Raw genomic sequence first — 21,666 nt, forward strand, 5'->3', positions numbered from 1 at the left:
CCACCTTTCTGGAGAGATCGCGGGTCTGCATCTGCAAAACGTCCCCGCTGCGCTCCAGCCCTCGGGCTGGGACGTGGTGCCTTGGCGCCACACATGACGCCACCGCTCTCCAAACTGCCCCTGGATGATAAGCTAGCGCTGAGCCTGGGGCTGTGCAGGGAAGGGGCACACTTCAGCTCCTGTGACACCCTGGGGGCAGGGAGAAGTTATTTTAAGGGCACAGGAAAGATTATGCTGTGAAATTGAAGCTGGCTCCCACCATGCTTGGAAATCACCCAGCCCAGCTCAGCAGCCATTCTTATCACTGACTAAATGCAATTGTAATTATTTCTTCTCTCGTTCCTTCCCAAGCATCCTCATGTTGCTAGCATTTTTCTCCTCTTTCATCTTGCACAAATAAAACCTAAAGTCAACCCAGGAAAAGCAATAAGTCATTATTCATGCATATTTGCAATGCCAGGTAAAGGCCTCGGCTGGACACCAGGGCCATCTGTGCCAGGCGCTGGTCATTGCAAAAAAACAGAGCCTGCCTCAAGGAGAATTGTTAATGCAAAGGCCCAGGAAGTCCTGGCTTCACATCTGGAGGGGAGATGTTAAATGCGATAAGCACGCTGCAAGCAGCTTGCCTTGATACACAAACCTCTTCTCCTTCTCCTGTGCTCTGTGCAAAGAGAAGAGGAAGAGGTGAGGTGAGACGCGGAAGGGAGAAGGTCACCCCCCAGCAGAAGAGCTTAGACCAGCCTGTTTTCTGCTCTCTAGGGCTGTCTGAGGAGAGTGTCCCCCACGTGTCCCACATCGCTGCCTTGTCCTCAGGGGAAAGGGAGCTTTCACCATAGTGAACAAGCTGGGTTTGGCTTAAAAACTACAGCGAGCAGTGACTAGCATGTGAAATCTGCCTTGCTCCTAGGACTACCTCCACCACTGGAGGTCTATCTCAACTGCTGCCTGCTGTCATGACCTCTCTGAGCAAGGCAGTGGCGGGGCTCCCAGGCTCCGGGGAATCATGAGCTCTCCTGTCCAGCAATGGCCCTGCTGCATGAACTTGACTCCTCTTTTCTAAGTATTTCCAGCAGCAAACACACCTTTTTTTGGAAATTGAGGCTGAAATGCTTCTGTATTGATAGCACTCGAGCCCAGCTTTAACAAGTGATCCAGTCTTGCAAGACTTGTGCAAAAAATCACAAAAAACGGTGACACCAGCTTGTTTAACATCTTTGGGGACAGCTGAAAACCTACATTTGCTTTACTTTCCAGCCCCTATGGTAGGAAATCTCTTCATTTAGCCATATTTGGACCTGGGCAATAAAGCTCTATTCCCCGCTGTAAGATCCTGCCTGTGAGATGGAGCAAGAAGCCAGTTCCGCTCCCTAGTGCGAACTTGCTGTCCTCAGGGCCTCGCATCCAAAGCAGACTCAATGGCACCATCTAATGGCCATAAGACAAGCAAGAGGTACAAGCTGTTTTCTCCTGGAGATAGCATGTTAAAGATTGATGCGAAGGCTATTCCCGATGAGTAACACGATTTGTAGCTAGGCGCCGATGGGCTAGTGGCCTTGGTGGAGGGAAAATGAGGCTTTGGGAGGGGATCAGGAGCGTACAGAGGTGGGGTGACCTGGCCCACGTGGTGGGAAACCCCCCTCTTCCTCACTAGGCTTCCCGGACACCAACACAGCAAGAGCAGCAGCACCTCTCCAGCAAGTTCATCGAAAAAGGGGATGGGAGACAGAACTGCAGGGTGCAGCAGGAAAAACGTGAAACCCTGCAGAGGCTCCCTGAGATCAGCTAAGTGCTGCTAGAAACCTGCCCAGCTCAGGGCAGAGGTGCACAGTGACAGATTCGAGGTGCCAGTAGAAGCAAAGCCTTCCAGAGCAGGCTGCTGAAGGAAAGGCTGAGCTCTCTCTGGGCCTGTTGGACTGGATTTGGGGTGCATGGGTGGCCATGTGAGGCACTGCTGGATACAGACCTCTGGGTAGTTCGGTGCTGGGCCAAGAACAATGGGGATTCACTTGGGAAGTCATATTTTATTGATTTTTCAATGAGCGTGGAGACTTCCTCAGGGCACCTGTTGGCTCCACAGCTCTGTCATCCCCAAACCCACCAGAAAATGAGACTCTGCTCTGCTAGTCCTGACCCACAGCCAGGAAAAACACAGGCGTGTTAATGCCACAACTGAAAATCCCCTCTCTGGAGGAGCTGTGTGAAGGTAACTATGGCAGGACAGGGGGTTTTCTTCCTCCTCTGATAGTCACTCCTTCCTGGGGGCTGTGAGCATCAGCGCTCACCTGTCCAGGGCACCACGCAGTTGTTTGTCTGCCTGTTTCTTAATCTGGCCATTGCCAAGGGCAAGTCCTTTTCCTGGGTGGAGTAGAGAGACGCAAGGGACTGCTTGAGCTCGGTCTACTTCTGGCAGTCAGCTCTAGCGCTAATGTTTGCAAGGGCTCATTAGTCATTTATGAAGTCTACCCAGGCACCTGAAAGTCTTCCCGGGGAATGCGGAGGGAGGAAGGGAGCCCATTTTGTAAGAGGGCAGGCAGCAAATGGTTTGTTTCATAGCTAGGAAAGGAGCCCAGAGCAGAGAGCGCGGTTTCTGGCTGTAGCTCCACCAGTCTTTTTGACTCCCCAGTTGCCCAGTGCGGTTCGTCATGCAGCTGCAAACACCTGAAACCTTTGCCTATGAGGCGAAAGTATCAGCTAACAGTGCAGGCCAAGGCTAGGCCCCTGGCGTGTCCTCCTGAATCGCAAAGAGGCAGGAGGCGATAACGCACGGGGTGGGGGCCAACCTGGACGCTCTGGGGCTGCTGCAGACAGCGTGGTGGAGAAGGTGCGTCACCCGTTTGCTAGCTCTCTGCGCTAAGAGAGCGGCCTTTGCTCGGGGAAGCTGAAGGGTGACATGAGGGTGCCCGTCTCGCAGCCTCGGCACTCCCATGCGGTGCTGCTCCGCTCCAGTGAGGCTGGGATCAAACACACACGCGTTACCTGGGGCCAAAGACCAGTGCGCTGCGGGAGGTTACAGCCGCTTGCAACAGCGGGAAGCACCAGAATAATTGTGTGGCTTAAAGCAAGGAGGCCAAAGGTCTGTGTGTGCTCTGCACCCTGATTTCAATGCCGGGAGATAACGCAGGAAACCCAGTCGTGGATTAAAACAAACAAATCAGATCATCCCATTGCTTTCCTTGAAGGTGCCGGTCTCTCTCCGCGAGAGGTGAGGCAGAGAGGTTTCCTGCAAGCGAAGCCCTGGGGGGAGGCCGAGAGGCGCGGATCGATAGGCAGCTCCCGCGCGCCTCCCGGCTCCCGGCGGCAGCGCTAATAGCGGGGTGAGCTCATGGCTGAAAGCTTCGGTGGGCGCGAGAGCCAAGGGCAGCCAGAGCACGCAGGAGAGAGGCTCGATATCATCTCTACGTCTCCGTCGGCAGCTCTGCCTGGTGCATCCCAGGGAGAGGCTGGGTGCTGGGCCAGGAGGCACCCAGCCAGAATTTTTTTCTTATTTCTCTGTGCACAGGCCTTTTTTTTTTTTCGGTGGGGAGAGAGGCTTGATCTTTGGCCAGGTTCCTGGGTGCTCTTGCACGCGCTTGGACTTTATGAGATGCTTTTTCCTGGCATCAGCAAGGTCTGAGGACCGTCTCCAGCAGGGGAAGGTTAACGTTCTCCGGCTGCAGACGAGGTGGTCTGGTCCTCGCTCGGGGCACAACAGTCCGCTGAGCTGTGCGGAGGCTCCCGCGCGGCGCCGGGCCTGGCCACGCGGGACCGCACACGTGGGGGACGCATGAGACCAGCCCGGGGGGCAACGGGGGGACTGCTCCCTGACCTCTCCCGCTGCCGAAGGGGACGGCCACAGCCTCGGTGGCAGCGAAGGAGCCGTTGGGGACTGCCGCTAGAGGCTGCTCGCCGGCCGCGGGCCTGGCCGGCGGGGCGGGGGGCTCCGCTGGGGACCCGGCCCGGGTGCTTGCTCGGAGCGCTTCCCGGCCACGGAAGGGGCCGTCGCGCCACGAGCGGGGCAGATTGCAGCGCTTCCCCCCCCGCGTCTGCCTAACAGCGGGCCCCTCTCCTACCTGCAGTCACGGCGCCGGCGCAGCCGCCTTCGCCTGCTTTTTAACTGCGAGTTGGGGAGAGAGGGATGGTGCGTGATTAGGGGTCAGTGATGGAGAAGAGCTTGGCCCTGAATAATTCACGGAGAAGGGCCTTGAAGCTTTTCCAGAAATGCACAGAAATACACTGCCACCGGCACTGCTGCAGCTACCCGCAGTGCCTGCGGACACGCACCGCGGCGGGGATGCGGCCCTGGTACCAGCACAAGCCACGGTGACTCAAACTGCCTTCTGGGAGCAAAGCAGATGGGGAAGCTGGCGCCTTTTTGCTGCTTGTAAACAGCACAACGTTTTAAAGCAAAGGCCTGTTTTAATTCGCCAAGGTGCTTTGCAGACACCGCAGCCTCCATCGGGCAGCGAGACGCTCTACCGAGAGGAGGGAGGGCTGCAATTAATGTGGCCGCAGGTGAGATGGGCCCAGCCAGGTCCTGCTGCAGGGATCCAACGGGCCCGTTGGATTCGGACACAGCCAGATCCAGTACTAATTTTTGAAGGAGAGGATTTTGTCTGCACACCTACCCTAGTGCCATGAAGTGGGATTTTTGCAGGCATTTCCTCTTGCCTGCACAGCTCCTTTCCAGCAGGGCAGTGAGCGGGAGCAAGACCACGGGGCTGTCGGCATGGGTGCCCAATAAACGGAGCTTGCAGCATCCTGCAAGCATACTTAGTGGTAAATCCTCAGCAGGATGATTAGCTCTCTTTGCAAAGGCAGCTTTAATAAAAAGAAATAAATAAGGCACCTTTAAAGGAGACACACAAACCCCATCCTCGGGGCAATGCAGACAGATGAGTAATGGGGCGCTTGGAGCAGCTGCCTGCCCGGCCAGCTCTGAGTCACTGAGCAAACCCAGGCAGCCCGGAGCCGGCGGCAGGGCTATTCTTAGCCGCTCTCCTGCCAGGAGATGCCGCGCAGGGAGGAGAGGCAGGTTACGGGGTGATGCTGGCTACCCAACCGCAGTGCGTTGCAGAGCGGGATTGCACCCGCTCGCTACGGGGCTGTCAGCGCCGAGCCCGGTGGTGTCGGCCTCCGGGCCTGCACGGGATGGTCCGAGCAGAGCTGCGCCTTGAGCTTGTTTTAACAAGTAAAGCCAAACCTTTCTCTCTGGCAGAGGAGCCAGAAGACAGAGCTTCATACGCATTGCTCATGCCTCCCCAAAAGCCTCCGGAGCCAGCCTGACACTCGGTTATGGTAACCTGACCTGGAGGTGACACATGCAAGGCCAAGGGTGGCCCCTTCTGCCTGGGGGACGGATGAAGTTTCTCCGGGAGCTCTAGAGGTGCAAAAGCACCTGGGGACACTGGTGGCCCTGGGCCATGCAAGCTGTCCAGAGGGACTTGGGGGTTATCAGGGTATGACTGAGCACGGCCCAGCAGCCACTGCTGAAGGTGGAGAGAAAGGCCCTGGCTGTGCAGTGGGTTCTGGGGGCAGGAGCATCTCCCACCCCACCACAGCACTGGTCTTGAAGATGGTTCAGGGCAGCACGGACCTAGCAAACACCCTCACCAGGTGTCCAAAGCACCCACCTTCCCGTCAGCTGCACTTGGTCCCCACTTTGAGCCTCCCAAGAGCGACCTTCTTGGGGACATCCTCACCGTGCCTGTGGTTGCATCAGAAGAGACACAGCGGAGGGTAGGACCCGCTGCCAGGTGCCGCTGGAGTCGGGAAGGCCTGGGATCCGTTACACTTGGCTCCTTCTAAATAAAGAATATCAAGTCATACTGGCTCAAGCTGCTGGCTCAAACCAGGAGCCTGGAAAACTAAATGACATCATCTGGGTACCGCTGACAGACAGTGTTTCCACTCAGACACCGAGCACGAGGGTTTCAGTCAAAGAGAAGAGCGCTGCAGGGGAGCAAAGCAAAGCCACTGAAAAACAGATTTGGGAACACCGGACCCCAGCGGTGCCTCAGCCCCACGCTACGGGACAGGGTGCTAGCAAAGGAGACCTCCTGTCCACTAAGCTGGGATGAGCCTGGGGCCCATCCCACTGGCTTGTTCCCCCGCGTCACCAACCCCATGCTGCTCTCCCGGCTGCTTGGGGCCAATGTGCCGCTCGAGGGTGGTGGACCCCCGCTTTGGGGCTGCAGACCTGCTTGGGTTAGCCAGGCACGATGGCGGGGTTGGGGATATGACTCCAGAAAGGGGGGCACGGTAGGAAATTCAGGAATCGCTGCAGCAGCACTTCAAGTCATTTACTGTGCTTGTAAGCGTTATCTGCATCTACTGCTGCTGAGACCAGGGCGCCTTGCAGAGCGGTGCCAGAGGCTCCCTCTGATGTCTCCCATCATGTCTGGAAGAGGAGAAAAGCTGCCCATCCTCCTCTCCCCCGGTCCAGTGGCAGGGCGCCATGCTGCTGGGCTGCGACAGATTTCTGAGTTTAAGGGCACAGTCGAAAGCTGCAGGAGGCTCCAAGAATAAGAGCAGGATGATGTCCTCAGCCGTGATTTACACAGGGCAGCTCAGAGGGTGCAAAAACCAAACACATTCACAAAGTCTTCCATTATCAGAAGTGGCTGGTAGGAGAATTATAGCCTGGTGAAGTAGGAGCAGAATTAAGAGCCAGATTTCCCCCATTCACTAGTTCAGCCCAGACTCTGCCTTCGCATGTGGTCTTCAGCAAACTGCTTATCATCTTTGCTCCAGGTTGCCTATTTGTAAAAACTGAGATGAACGCAAGTCTTCTCTGACTTACAGAGCTCTCTGGATTTAGTGGAGCTCATCCTGATCTGCAAGGATACATGGGAAAGAAAAAAAAAAAATTAAATCAAGCCCAATAATAATAATTACTTTTCTCCTTCCCATGGGTGTTGTAAGGATTAGCTCATATTTAGCAAAACTCTGTGTAAGTGCTAAGCATTATTAATGTCTTGGATTGCTCCAGGAATGAGCGTGGCTTTCCAGGGAGTGATGGTTTTTTCCTTTGCTGGCATGAGGCTGCAGTAACACCGTCACAGCCCAAGGTAAGCAAAGTCCTATTTCTGTTAGGCTTCGGGAGCAGGGCAGCGCCCACGGCAGAAGAGCAACCCTCACCTCTTTCCATCGGTGTTTTCTGCCTTGGAAGGAATGAAGCTCATCCCTTCAGCCCAGGCTCTTACATCAGTGCACAGCCACCACAGCTCTTGAGTTACACCTATACAGGTGAATTAAATATGCCCAAGACCAGTCTCTGGCATCGGGTCTAAGCAGCACAAAACAGCCTGCATCCATCCCATTAGACTCCCTGGCATGGGAGACTCCATCCCAGGATGCTCTATGCAAGCAAGTTGAACCAAAGGCAGGGCCAGCCAGGTGGCAGGGCCCGGGAGCACGCTCCTAACACCGTACACTTTCAGCCTGGTGTTCCAGAGCAGGGTCCCCCTAGGCCAGAGTCCCCTCGCAGTCCTCTCCTGGGAAATGCTGGAGCAGGGAGATGCCTCCATGCCATTCATGTGTCCCTGGCCCAGGATATTCTGCATGGCAGCAGAGAACAGGAGCCCCCTCCAAATGGTCTCAGGGAGCTGCTGGACCAGGATGGCCCCATGAGGGGCCTGAAGGAGACCCCAGCAACACAGTGCCCTCACCAGCAGGGCACCCTCCACCAGGGCAGGGCAGGGCAGGGAGCTGGACACAGGGGTTGTGGCAGTCCCAAACATGTCAAGTGCAGAATCAGGTCCAGGTCCAGTCAGAGCTCCCATCAAGGCAGCAGGGGACATAGCTTCAACAGAGGTTCAAGGCCCATCCAGGAGACAGGAGAAGAGATAGGGCCCCGGCCTGAGCTTAAATGGAGCTCCTGGCCCCTGGGTGGAGGGTGCAGGTGGAGTCCCAGGTGAGGCTGCTTAGGGCAATCAAGGCCTGTTGGTGCCCCCAGGGCCCTGGCATACGGCTTCTCTATGCACCTGGAGGAGGGTATCTCCACTCCTGTGGAGTATGGAGAAGGAATGCATCCCATGTAATGCTGGAAAGCACTGTGCCTGCGGGAGGCAATAAATTCTCCTTTCCAGGCTCCAGAGCTGGAAAAAGGTCCAGAGTCCTCCCAGGAGGAGAAACCACCTTGCAGCTACCAGTGCGGGGCACGTTGTCTCAGCCCCCCCCAGGAGCCCCCCCAGGAGCTCTCTGGTCAGGGACACAGGGGTCCAAAAGCACCTCCTGCCGCTAGACCCGGCCAGCCCAGCCTGCATGGCCTCCGGAGCCTCCGGCCGGGGGCGTAGCTGGCTCTCGGTGACCCCTTCTCCCCGCACCGGCTCGGTTGTGCCCCCTCGGTGGGTGGTCGCAGCCCGGTGCGGGACGGCGCGGAGGTAGCGGCAGTGCTGACTGGCCCGCTTTCAAAGAGGCCACAAGCTAAATAAATAGACGGCAGCCTATTTCAGTGGCTGCTATATTTAGCACAAGGAACATTTATTTATAGGCTTGGCAGCCGTTCTGAGTCAATAAAAGCCCGAGAGCTGGAAAAAGGACGTTCCTGGGTTTCTCACTGCAAGAACGGTTTCCACTGCGCACCATCCTTCCCGCTCCTGCACCCGCTTGCAACCACCTTCGACTCCGATAGCTCGTGGACGTGAGCCGGGATGCAAATGTTCGCATGTGCCCTGTTGTGCCAGGCTGGCACAGCATCCCCCTGGACCAAGGGGAATTTGTCTCTAAAATGACAGTGGGGTCGAGCCATGCCTGTGGCTGCGGCAGCTGATGGGTTGTGGGGGACAGTTCGGCACTGGGGGCTTCTTGAGAGCACTGTCCCTGTGGGAAATTGTTTGGAAAAATGGAGCTAGGAAATGGGTTGGGAGGTGGGAAAAGCTTGTGGTTTTGGGGTTAAATAAATAAGTTCCTTTTGCATGGCCAGGCGAGGCGGTGAGCAGCAGAGAGGGGAGGGCATACGAATGGCCCCTTGAGGCTGGACCCAGGGGCTCAGCTGAGCAGGATGAAGCTTCACTCACAGTTTTGGGGCTGGCAGCGCTCCGCTCTGCAGCTCGAGCCCGCGAAGCCGGACCTGCACCCGCACGGCTGCCACGAGACCCGGGGTGCTGGGACCTGCCGAGGAAGGCGGCAGCTGTTTTAGGAGCCTTTACAAAGCGTTGTAGCTGGGTGAGTGGGATGTATTCAAAAAAGACAACGGGATTTAGCTGGGCCTGTGGAAAACCACCTCGGTAACTGATTTTTGATGGATGTCACTCCCGTGTTTAAGTCAATAAGTGCTGCAGCTTTCTGGAGCCGGAGCTGCAGGGAGCCTCCTCGCGTTCGCTCCTCTCTCCAAGGTAAACTCGCTGGAGGGGGAAGCGGGGAAATGTTTCCATGAGAGCTGTCGGGTGAAATCAGCTCTGCAGAGGCTGCTGGTGCTCAGGATGCTGCCGGCTCGGACCCTGCGCGGACCGTGGCCCTGCGAGCGAGGACGAGGGGACGGCTTGGCTGGCTCCGGGGGGTCGGGCTGCGTTCCCAAGATTCAGCTATAACACGCAGCAAGCGCACGGCGCTTTGTCCCCACCGCGACATGGACACCCTGCCGCCTGCCATCGGACCAGGGAGGTGGGAGTAGGGAGAGTGTTTTTTTATTTAGGGGCTCAACATCCCATATCAGTATCTTGGTTGTAGGGAGGGAGATGACGCTTATTTCTGCTTTGAATCAGCCTAGCTCCCGCTCCCGACCGCTCGCCCCTATAAATGTGCGTGGGTATGTCTGTGCGTCCAGGCCGGGGCTGCATTGATGCAAGTGGGAATCCATCACCCTGGCCGCAAGGGACCCTCCCAAACAGGACCCTCCAGCCCTGCCCCGAACGGGTCTGGTCCTCCAAAAACAAGGCCGACACCAGCTGTTAAAACATCTATCTGGGCATTTATTACAACACATTGTTCCAAAATACAAAAGAAAGGAAAAGAAAGAGAGGGTAAAAAAACACAGCTGCTTACAGCCTCTGGTAATAAATAAGTAACGGCCAGGCAGGGGCAGGGCGTCTCTCGCGGTCCTGCCAGGCAGCGCCCGGCAGCGGCACTAGATGCTCCCCCTGCTCGGGAGTCCCGGCGTGCACCGGGCTCTGCCGGCGGACGTGGGCCCCGTCGCCCCGAGACGCCCTGGGAGGGAAGGAGGCTCCGTCCGCGGCGGGAGCGGGCTGCAGGGGCGGCCGCGCCGGGCCCGGCCGTCTCCCCCTGCGGCCGGCTGCCTCCCCGCGCGCGGCTGCCCCCGCGAGCACGTGAGGTAGGAAGAGCGATGCCTGGCCGGGAGCCTCGGGGAAGGCTGCCAGCGGCTCAGCGGGCGGCTCCTGAGCACAGGATAAAGCCTAAACGGGATCGCGCTGGGGCTCTGAGCAATGTCATGAATGAGTTAACACAACACAAGGACCAAGACCCTACCTGTGACAGCTCAAAGCCCTGGCAGGGACAACGGGCCACTTCTGGGCTGCTTTGGGAAGGGCAGTGTTAAACCCCATCGATTAAAATGAGTCTTCAGTGGGCTGGCTCATTACTGAGGGAGTATTTTATGCTGCAATGCAGAAAGGATTCCTTTTCCCTTTCCCTGATGTTTTCTCCTGGAGAAATATTTGCCTTACAATCATCTCAAAACCTACAGATCGGAGGAGCCCAGGCTATGGGTGCAAAACACATGTACCGGGCTCCATCTGTGTAGGCCACCTGGGTTTATCGGTGCTGCTCCCGGCCATTCCTGCTGCTGGGAAGCAGTATTCCTCCCTACTGGCAGCAGCCATCCCACCTCTTCCTGAATCCAGCGGCCAGTTTGCTCACGTCTCTCTTGGCTGCTCCGCCACCAGGCCTGCAGCTTGTTAGCTCTAATGCTGGCCATGGGTCTGCCCCAGAATGTGCTGTCCTGGGGCAGAGATGGCATCAGGAGGACACCTGAGCCAAGAAAACCCAAGGGATCTTGCTAAAACTGGGTGCCAGTGAGGAGGCAAGGTGAGCGGGGCTAGCAGCTGGCGAGAGCGGACCAAGAAGCCACTCGGGGAGAAGAGGCGCTTTCTAGGTGCAGCCAGTAGAAGAAGGTGAGAGGACCATGACCTGGAGGGAGCTGCCCCCATGAGCTGGATGCCTGGCCCATATTCCTTAAAGCTAATACTTCTAGCTTTAAGCTTGCGCCATTTAATTCCCCAGTCTTGGTGTGAGTGGGCTCTTGCCCTTTACAAACATGAATGGTCTCCAGTACTGGGGACAGGAGTCACCGGAAAGGAAGGCAAGAGTTAAGAGACCAGATCTTCCCCGGGGTTTTGGAGTCTTTGCATCCTTAGGGAGCACCACCCTCCAAATCGTGTGCCAAGCATTTGCCAGCCCTGCGTATGCCTCCTCCGGCCTGGGACTGCTCGGGAGCTGTGCCTAAGGCAGCCCAGGCCAGCCAGCCCCAGACGGGGAGCGGTGAGCAGAGAGAAGGTGCGATGGGGCCTTGCATTTATTCACGACAGAGAAACAAAGAGCAACATACAAAGAGTAAGAAGCAAAAAGTACATAATCATAACCATAATAATCATAATAATAATAATTATAAATACTCAAATCTATCATTCATAGATTGCAATGACAACACTGATAGCTTATTATCATTAGTATTAAGAATGGTAGCGGAAACAGGACAGGGGGAGGGGTTTCTTTGGGGCATAATCTTCTAAGGGGCAGATGCAAGAGGGATGAATGTCCAAAGAAACAAAGAGACAAAGCGCGAGGGGGAGAAGGGCCGGGAACACGGCATGAGCGAGGGGAACGCCAGGGCCGGGGACAGGGGCCGCCTGACTCGAGCCTCTCGCCCGGCATTGCTGACCTGACCGCGGCCATGCCGCTCTCTTCCTCCCCGCTTTGCTCAGCCTGCCGTGACGCGGGTGGCAAGGAAGGGGCCGGCTGGGTGGGCTCAGCCCTGGAGCTGTGGAGGCCGGAGAAAGGGTTGGACATCCTTTCCAGCCTAAGGGAAGGCTGTCCAAGCACTCTGATTTGGTCCATCCTTAACAGGGTGGAAAGCCCTGCTGGAGCTGTGCAGCCGCCGCAGTGGATGGTCAAGATTGCCCAGGCCGGAGGGACACTAACTCTGCCCTGTTCTCACGTACGTCACCATGGGGCTCTACAAGTAGATGCTGCTTCATCAGCTCTGCATAGAAAGACAATTTTGGTTGCAGTGAAGCTTTGGATTGGGTCACCTGGCTGAGAGGGTCCCTGAAAGGGCTTGGCTGGCAGACGATGGGTGGCTACCAGCCAGCAGACCCGTCCTCATGATAGCTCACAGTTCTCTGATACCACAGTGTGGTCTGTTAGGCAGAGCTTGATTAAAAAAAATCACTAAACGTAACTGTGAGGCCCTCAATGACCCTCATGGCTTTGGGTCAGTATTGGCAGCAGACACTCAGGCAGGGTGGTCCCTTCATGGGGTATTTTGTAGATGTAGCTTTAAAATATTCCACATGAGAGGGCTTCTAGTGCACATGCCCAAAGTAAAGGGGAAGGACGAATGGAAAGTACATCAAAACTAGGTTGCAGTGGTGGGTCCTGAATGTCTCTTGGCAGTTACTGTCTACGAGTCTTAAAAGGTTTCTCTTTGCATTGGTTTCTGAGGAGAAAGGAGTGTCATCTTTGTGTCATCTCCCACCTGGCTATACCCTTCTGCTGCCCTCTTTTTATTAAATGACCTCAAGAAGTCACCTAGTTCCCCCTCCACTGCCCTCATCTATGCCTAAACTGTTCCTGCAGTAATCTGTCTGATTTGGACTTAGCTGATCTATGCTGACACCAGTCCTCTAGGACAGGCTGCAACTGCGCGATACGGAGCAGCGATCAGCCAGGGACAACCCCCAGCAGAAATGCGTGTGCTTGGTAAAAGATGGTTGGGAGAAGCCGCGTCCCTGAGGCTGCCGGCCACGTCCTGCAGCCCACCCGCAGGCTCTCGGCGCTGCGCAGGGGGCTGAGCAATGCATCCCCCATGGGGAAACTGTGAGGAACAACAGCAACGTTTGTTGAAATATAAAAAGGGGAGTTAAGAAAATAATGTAGTCGGCCTTTTGTGGCCAGCAGGGAGAAAATTTTCAAGTTTCAGTGAAGATACAGCACAAATGATGATAGGCAGAAAGGGCAGGGGTGGATCGTAAGTGGTTAAGAGGGGAGGAAGCTGACAGGGGAGCCAGCGACTAGTGGGGCGAGCGGCTAAAAGCCGAGCAGGGAAGGGCTGAACAGCCCTGGCAAAGCTGTCGTGCGCGATCAGCCTCCCAGGCAGTGGGGCAGGCTGGGTGCTGGGTGCACAGCAGCTCCTCCACGTCCACCACCCCACGCTACCCAAACCGCTATATAGCCGCGCGGCGGGGAGGAGACAAGCTCCTACCCGCCGGAATATGTCGGTCGGCAACACTGAGCTGGTTTGAGGGTGGAGGAAATGATGGGTGACCGCGTGCTTTGGAGAAGAGGAACAAATGCAAAATCTCCCCTTCCCTTCAAAAAAGCAAGAGAGGCAGCTGGACGCAGAGTCTCAGCCACCTCCCTCCAGCCTCTGCCGTCTTGAGCGCACCTTGGGTACCGGAGGGGAGCACTTGGGGGCCTTCCAGCATCTCGCCGAACGGCCCCATTGGAAAACAGAAAAACCAAAACCAGCTTAAAGCCAGCAATAAGCCTCCAGGGAGATTTGCCGGGACTTAGGACACGCACGAAGAGAGAGACCGAGGTGATGAGGAAAACACCCATCTGCAGCGACCGGACCGTTACTGTATTATTGCAGCTCCTCACGCCCCTGGTTCATGTTAAGTTTTAAACCTGAGATCATTTATTTTATCACATGTAGTCTGATTTCAAAGATAGAAATGAACAATGAGAGTAGGAAAAAAGGAGAGGGAAAAACTGTGCGGATCCAGAAAAGAGAAGGCTCCCGGGACGACACAGGACACGGACGTGCAGACAGTGGGACCCTGAGCTAGGAACTTGCAAACCAGTGCCAGACAGACGGGGAGAAAGCACGGACAGACAGCCACAGGGAGAAAGGTGCTTTGCTGCGGAGGCAGGCCAGGGCCTACAGCTCCGCAAAGCAGCTTCTCAGCAAGCCCGGAGGGGGGGTCGGGGGCGAGGGCTCGGCTCCCCGCTGGCAGGGACGGCCGCGCAGGGGCAAAGCGGCCGAACGCCTCCGGGAGCGAGTCCCCTGAGTGCCGCAGCGGGAGCCGGCCCGGCCAGTGCGCTCCCCTCGAGCACAGCTCGGGCCACAGTTTCTCAGGCGTGGAGGGTGCGTGGGGGAAAAGCCCGAAAAATTACCGCCAACCCCAAAAGGGAAATGGTGCCCAATCTTCTTATCAACACACTGGAGTGAGGGGGAGCCTGCTGCTGGGGGCTGGAGGAGGGAAAGGCACCTCCCACCTGAAATCCCAAATGCTGCCTGCCTTTCCTCTCCTTTCCCCTCCGGGCTCTCTTTCCCAGCCTGGGAATGACTTCCCACCCTGGGGCCCTTGGCGCTGGCCGCAGCCCTGCACACACGGACGTGGGCACGTGCACGCGCGCATGCAGCGGACTGCTGCCGTGGCACCAGGCAAAGCCAGCGACTGGGGCCCTGCCAGCACCGGGACCTGCTCCGTGCTCCCCGGACAAGGCCTCCCTTCCCGCCTCGCAGCGGGATGCCGCCCCCTTCGTTCCTCACTTCTCCAGGGTGACAGCAAGCATCCTTCCCTCTGCTTTAGGTCTCTCCCTCCTCTCCCTCCTCCACCGAGGAAGGCCAGCCCTTCACCCTGCACCAGGGGAGGGAAGGGGTCTATGGCTGGGATGGGGATGGGGAGCAGCAAACAGGGACCAAAAGAGGTAAAAGAAGCGGCAGCAGCTTCCAGAAGAGAGTTTTCTGGCTCAGTTTGTGTCGTAAGAAGATTTTATGGTTTGTTTGCTTATTTGTTTCTAGAAAAAGTGCACAGAAGCGTTTTCTGTCCCCTTTTTGCTGTGCCCAGAGGGAACGGGGGGGGATCTTTGTCGTCGACATAAGCTATAGAAGGAGCCACAGGCCTCAGATATTGCTTAGAAACTCGTATTTCAGATTTAAATACCATACACAGTAAAAATAGAGCTGAAAGTACCGCCCCACATTGTCTGCAAATCATTGCCAGAATGAACAGCTTCAATAAATTAAAAACAAAACAAAAAAATTGAAATATTATTTACGTCTCAATAAAAATCGCAGTAAAACCATTTACCTTTTTCTTTGTGTGTGTGGTTTTTTTATATTATATATAATATATATTTATATATGTATAGGGCTGCTCTAGTGCAGCATTTTTAGGATACTTAGCCAGAGAAACATGGGGGAGCATGCTTAGTGCGCTGGGGCGTGAAGAAGGGGAAGGAGCGCATGTAGCTTTCCCGCAGCAGGTGCCCCTTCCCCGGCTCGTGGGAGAGGTGCTGGGCTCCGTCACTGCGTGGGAGCACCTGCGTGCCAAGCGTGTCCCGCGGGCCGGGAGACCGCGCGGCTCACCCTTCCCTCCCGCAACTGCCTGTCAGCAGCAAAAGTCGTAATTTCTGCCCCTTCCCGCTTGAATTTTATGCCGAGATTTCAACTGCGGATCTCCGCGTGCCGCGGCTCCCCGGCAGCCAACGGGCAGCTCTCCCATCACCCCAGCAAGCCGCATGGTGCACGCGAGGGCCTGGGGTGACATGGGGAAAGTGGCTGGGGTTGCCGGCAGGGGAAGGAAACAAGTTGGGAGCGGGAGGGACACTAAGCATTCACCGTTATGTTTCCTGACTTTGGATTCATTCATCTTTGCTTTTTGTTTTGGTGTGTGTGCTCCTGAAAATACACACACGGGTATAAATACTCCCCCCCCCCCCCCGTCTCTCCCCAGTTTAAATATCCCCCCACCCTTGCTCTCCGAGTGCCCGGGATGAATGTCAGGACACCTCAATGATTTCCATGCTGCCCGAAAAGCTAGACTGTTTGCCTATTTTGCCCAGGTCTTCCCGGGACCTGCCCTCTGACATGGTCTCCTCGAACTCCATCTGGCAGCTCCTCCTCTTGAACTGCTTCTCGGCATTGGCGTCCTCGTGCCAGCTGTGACGCCCGTCCCGCTGCTCGGCCCGCTGCTTGTCTCTCAGTCTGATCTCGCAGCTGCTCTGCATGGCGTTGCAGCTGAACGAGGAGTAGGAGGCGGCGCTGGCAAACAGAGCCCCGCTCCCTCCGCTGCTGCCGCTCACGGCCGAGTCTGTGCCAAAGTACCAGGCGCTCTCCGAGGACGGGGTGCTCGGAGACTCCAGGTGGACCCCCCACGGGCCGACCCCCCCACCGGTGCCGTTTGGCGTGGTCGCCGGCTGGACAGGCTGCTGCCCCACGCTGGGCAGGCTGAGCCGCAGCGTCTGCTTGAGATTGTCCTCCACGCTGGTGCTTTTGTGCACAGCACACACCCCGTTGAAGTTGAGGCTGAGCCCGTGGGCAGGGGAACCTGCCTGATGCCTGTGCTTCCGCCTTTGCCTCACCTTGGCCTCCAAGAGGAGGTCTGGCCCGCTTGGCCAGTCTGGACTGTCCGGCACTGGGGAGAACTGGCACACACCGTTGGGTCCGGAAGGGCTGTCCAGCTTGCAGAGCTTCGGGGCTTCTCCTGTGTCGGCAGGGCCTGGGACGTCTTGCCTTAGGCCAGGGGAGTAGGCTGATTTGATGTCCAGGGAGAAGGAGCGTTTTAACCGGTTGGTGTCTTGAATGCGCTCTGAGGACAGGTGCAAGCCATTGAGTCCTTGCTGTAGTGCTGTGGGTGACAAGATTTTAGGAGTTCCCGCTTGTCTCTCAGGGTCACTGTGGGAGGGCGCTGAGCTTGTGCTTTTTGATATCTCCTCGGCCTTTTCTGAGGTAGATGGTGTGGAGTGCCTACTGCTCTCAGGCACCTCAGCTGGGTCCTGCTGGACATCCCCCTCACTCCGATCGCCCTGGGCTTTCAAAGCCTTGAGGAGCTTCAGACTCCTCTCATACTCCAGGAGCTGGCCCAGGAAGTTGAAGTTGGGTGAGATAGATGGGCGCCGGTCTTTAACAAACCTGCCGAGAGATACAAACAGCCATGGTTATCATTTGCTCTTTCACCAGGTCACCCCTACTCTCTTGGCCTTTCTGGGGAGAGGAGGCATCGTTCAGTACCTTCCGCCAGACCCTCAGGAACAAAAGGGTCTTGGGAAACCATGAGGCCTCAGGATGCTCTGGAGGTAAAACTAGGCCTTCCTAGACTTGGTGAATTTGGCCTCCTTCCTCCAGTTTACTGCCCCCAACCTTCCTCATTGCATGCACTCTGTGAAGGGGTAGCAGGGCTTGGTTACCCCAGGTCTCAGCTAAGGCAAGCCAGAGCTTCAAGGAGCTGCAGCCCTCTCTGTTTGGGCTCAGCCTGTTTTCCCTTGCTGGAGTGAAGCATATTAGCACAACCCCTCCCTATCATCTGGAGGAAACTCACCTGTAGGCATCATCTGATGACATACCCATGGTCTTCATGATGTAGGCGATGGCGATGGTGGCCGATCGGGAGATCCCTGCCAAACAGTGCACAATCACCTGGCAGCTGGACACCTTGGCCTTGTCTGGAGCACAGCAGAGGAAGCAGAGAGAAAGATGTTGATGTTGTCAGAGATGGTGAGCCAAATGACTCTAGCCTCCCTCTCCAATCCTCAACCTCTATGTGTGAAAGGACTAGGATTGTGTAAAGCAAGACTGCAGAGGAAAAATAAGTTGCCTGGGTTTTAAGGGCTGAGGTGGGCAGGGAATTGGAGGGTCAGTAACCATCATAACAAATCTCACCAATGAACTCAATGGACTTGTCCAGCCAGGGAAGCAGCTTCTCACAGTAGTTGTCATTGACAGGAATGCGCATGAAGTGGCTATCACAGATGAAGTCTGGCTTGGGACAGGAGTTGCTGGCATTGAGGACGTAGCTTATCCCATTCTGTGTCATCAAGTCCTGGTGAGAAAAAAAGCGATCAAACAATGACTTGAGTTCAGATAGCAGAGTGCTGCAGGTCTGTCTCTCCACACACCCTCTGCTGTTGCCCACGCAAGTATTTCCTCCTCTGACTGTCCCACTGCTGCTTTGGCCTAGCTGACCGTAGTGCAGCAGAGACAAGCAGAGAAAGATGAGCCCATTTGGATGACACAGGTTTGAAACTCAGCAGATTCTTTACTTTTGTCCATCTCTGGACAGACAAAAGACTCTTGGAAGGAGGTCCCAGAAGGAGAAAAAACAAGAACCCTGGTATGAGAGGAACAATGGGAAAATATAAGAAAGAAAACCAGCAAAAAGTCTGGATGAAAGCTTAGAAAACATGAGCTGAGGGACAGAGGGAGCATTTCACCAACAGAGTTGGGAGAGTTATCAGTAGGACCATGCATCCACCAAATTCAACCCATTTCTTTGCTCCCAAACCTCACAGAAACTTATCAGGAGTTCTCGGATTTGTTAGTTGTTCAAATTTCTTCAACGAACAGTGCCGAGTTCAGCCTGCAAAAGGCTCAGGTAAGCTACTCCCTGCTCATTTTGGGTACGAGCAACTGATAACTCAGAACATGCACTTTTTTGGCTGAGATATATATAGGTTGCAAGAGAAATGATCTCTTCCCTCATTCTGACTCAGGAGTAAACTATTTTCTGTGTCTTTTCTGCTTCCTCCATTGAGCCACCACCATCACTGTCCATATTTCTGACTCAGTAAAACATGATGGCACAAGGAAGAACTTAAGCAAGGAGGATCCAATGAAAAACTGCAGTGAGGGAGTGAGATGCAACATATGGGCCATCCCTCAGGACACAGGCTTGCTGGGTGGGCATCACTGCATCCACGCCAAGCTCCATGCCTTCCAGGGCTAAAACGAGCTTCACCCACCTGCAGGGCTGACTCAAGTTCATGGTTAACCTGACCCCTGTCCCTTTCCCCTCCAGTCAGATTACGTATAATCTGTATAAAGCAAGGGCAGATTATGTACAAGACAAGGGGGAACATCTGTACCAACTGCTAGGTCTCAATGCCTGGCCTGGAAGACCCAGAAGGAAAAAAGAAACATGGGGATAAAACAGTCAACCCGTGGAGCTGCCACGTGGGATCTCTGCCTAGCAAAGCGCCAGAGAGGAGAAACATCACTGCGCTTGCCTATGTATGACCTCTACGGTCACCCCGGCTCTGGTGCCTACGAACAGAGCTGTCTCCTGGCCACCGCACCACAGAGAGGGCAGAAAATGAGTCTCCAAAAGATGAATAAAAACTTCTGAGGAGGCGGGGAGGAAAGAAACCATCAATTTGACTGCCTGACGTGGACTCCTCTGGAGACCACATTGGGATTTCAGCCCCAAGTCCGTGGGCCATCGGTCCCCGCTTGCCCAAAAGCCTGTCCCTGGCAGCTCCACTGCAGCCCAGCCCCGGCTCCTCAGAGCCGGCCCAGCTCCCAGGCTCACATTCTTGGCATTTTTCTCTTTCATTTCCTTTTACTCCCTGTATATAATTTCTCTTTCCCTCCTTTCTGCCTCCACCCCCACTGCCGGTCGGATGCTTCTCCCCTGGCCCTCTCCCCCCTCGCTTTCCCCAGGCGAGGACGCCGGACTGGCTCCCTCCTGCCCGCAGCAGGCGCCCATCGGCATTTTAACTGCAGTTCCTGTTTCTTTCTTCTCGCCTTTATTTTTCCTTTAAACAAAATTCCTTCCCTGGCCTGACATCACCACGCAGCCATTCCAGCACCTTTAAAGGACACGGCCCCTTTTTCCTCCTCTCTCCCCATGGCAAATCTTTGCCTGTTTTCAGGCCTCCTGAAAAAGTGCTCTGTCTCTGGCCATAGCCACCTACACCCATGCTCCCCTAGTGGGATGCCCCAGCTTTCTCCCCCTCCCTCTGGTTCCCAAGGGCATCACAGAGCCGCTGAAGCTGGTCTTAACCAGGTCTGGGCACTTGGGAAGGGCTTTCAAGCCCTCAAGACCACACCGAAGCTCAGCAACCACCCTCCCCGATTTTGCCAGGCTCTCCCCATGTGCTCTATGTCTTAAGCCTCCTGGTAGGGTCCGACTCTGCACGGTCCTTGCCCCGGAGAGGAGTCACTACCACCCTCTGCCTTTTGCGTGGCTACAGGAGTCACAGTGCAGCCCTCTCCCAGCCGGGACAGGGTGCAAAGTGGATGTGCTTCCCACCCCAGCAGGGCTGTACCTTGTTTAAGACGTCTTTCTGGGAGCCCAGGTAGAGATGCGGCAGGATGCGCGTGGGGCCAACATTGGCCACAGGCAAGCATGGCTGGGAGATGCTCATCGGCAGGATGGCGGCTGGCTTCCCTTCGCAGAGCCCTGGGAAGCAGGACGAGAAGGTGGCGAAGCCTCCTGCAAAAAAGAGGGACGTTGAGGGTGCAAGCACGGAGGCTGAGACTGTCCCTCCTTGTGGCACAGCCAGGACCCGGCACCCCGAGGGTCAGGCTGTGGATGAAGCTGTGGTAACACCACTAAGAACGGAATTTTGAGGAGCAAAAATCCAACCACTATCGTTAATCAACCCAGACGCGCTGTGAGGACTGCAATGCGCGTACAGGACAGAACAGAGAGCCAGCTCTTATTTTCCTGCCTCATTGGATATTAATGCATACATGAGCTAGGTGACACCTTGCACCTGCTCTTGCAGATAGGTCTGCTCAAAGTGGCAGGCAGAAAAAGTTCTTCTTTTGGTTGCCTACTAGTCTGAAGACAGTCAAGTTCACAATTTGTTAGCAAAAACTGTCCAGGCAGGATGATGTGATGGGTTAGCGACACGAAAGTACTCCAGCAGCACAAAGCTCCCCAGGATTACAGCAGGCAGGGTCACGGAAGAGCGTCCGCTCGAGACTCACAGCAAGTACCGACCCTGCCTACACGTTGCTGCTTCTCAGAGCGCCCCGCTCTGCCCAGCCCTGCTGAGCTTGTGATTTCTGACGAAATCGCACCATCAGTATTGGCAGGCCTTTGCACTCGAGCGGGAGAAGTGTCACAGTCACGCAATCTGTTAGTGACACCATGCACAGATTTCCCATCTTCCCACAGCCAAACGGCTGCCTGGTTTACACGGCTGCGAGCACAGTGCTAATTAGAGAAGTGAGTCTGCAAAAACAGAGAGAGGGACGTAGCGTAGATTGTGCCAGAGGGGATGAAATTTAATTTCTTTTGAACAGATTTCCTAGCAATTTTTTATGGCCAGACGTTACTGAACGTGACTGCAAGCAGTGCCCAGTTTACTGCGCCAAGCTGGTCTGCAGTCATATCCATCTCAAAGTCCAATATTGAGAGAAAAAAAACAGTTGCGGCAGTGGCAGGTAGAATACGACAACCAAAGCTACCAGTGCCGTGTCTGGCACTGTCAGAAGTATGGCCTAAACGCGAACGAACCAGCCTGAAAAGCAGCCCCCCCCCCCCCCCAAACAGCAGCAGTACTGCACCAGGGCAGTGGATGTTGCCGTGCTCGCCTGCCAGGCAGCTCTGGGAGCTGTATAAACGTAAAGAACGGCCACATGTCCTGTGCGGTTACATAAGCGCACCGGTTATCTCATTTTGCAGACTCGTGCTTTGTGGCTTAGGGAACCGGAGGGACCTGACTAAGAATAATGGCGTAGCCCAAAATGGGAGTTTGAGCCTCCGGCCTCCATCCATGTGGGCTGGGGCATAACACAGCCGAATACAGCATTCGGAGAAGGTATTGTGAAATGTTTCA

The 21,666-nt window shown here is 55.6% G+C and overlaps 1 protein-coding gene across 4 annotated transcripts in view; it reads right to left on the reverse strand.

Moving 5' to 3' along the window:
- Positions 1-15,836: 15,836 nt before the first annotated feature.
- Positions 15,837-21,666, reverse strand: part of DUSP8 (dual specificity phosphatase 8) — a 55,834-nt gene continuing 50,004 nt past the window's right edge. For all 4 annotated transcript variants that reach the window (XM_067296001.1, XM_067296002.1, XM_067296003.1 and 1 more), the window contains 4 exons: positions 20,146-20,312; positions 17,762-17,921; positions 17,421-17,544; positions 15,837-17,014 (listed from right to left, as the gene is read on the reverse strand). In XM_067296001.1, coding sequence (XP_067152102.1) covers positions 15,883-17,014; positions 17,421-17,544; positions 17,762-17,921; positions 20,146-20,312 — 1,583 coding nt within the window. In that variant the 3' untranslated portion in view covers positions 15,837-15,882. The remainder of the gene's footprint in view (positions 17,015-17,420; positions 17,545-17,761; positions 17,922-20,145; positions 20,313-21,666) is intronic.

The sequence above is a fragment of the Apteryx mantelli genome, chromosome 4, assembly GCF_036417845.1.
Source record: "Apteryx mantelli isolate bAptMan1 chromosome 4, bAptMan1.hap1, whole genome shotgun sequence".
NCBI lineage: Eukaryota > Metazoa > Chordata > Aves > Apterygiformes > Apterygidae > Apteryx > Apteryx mantelli.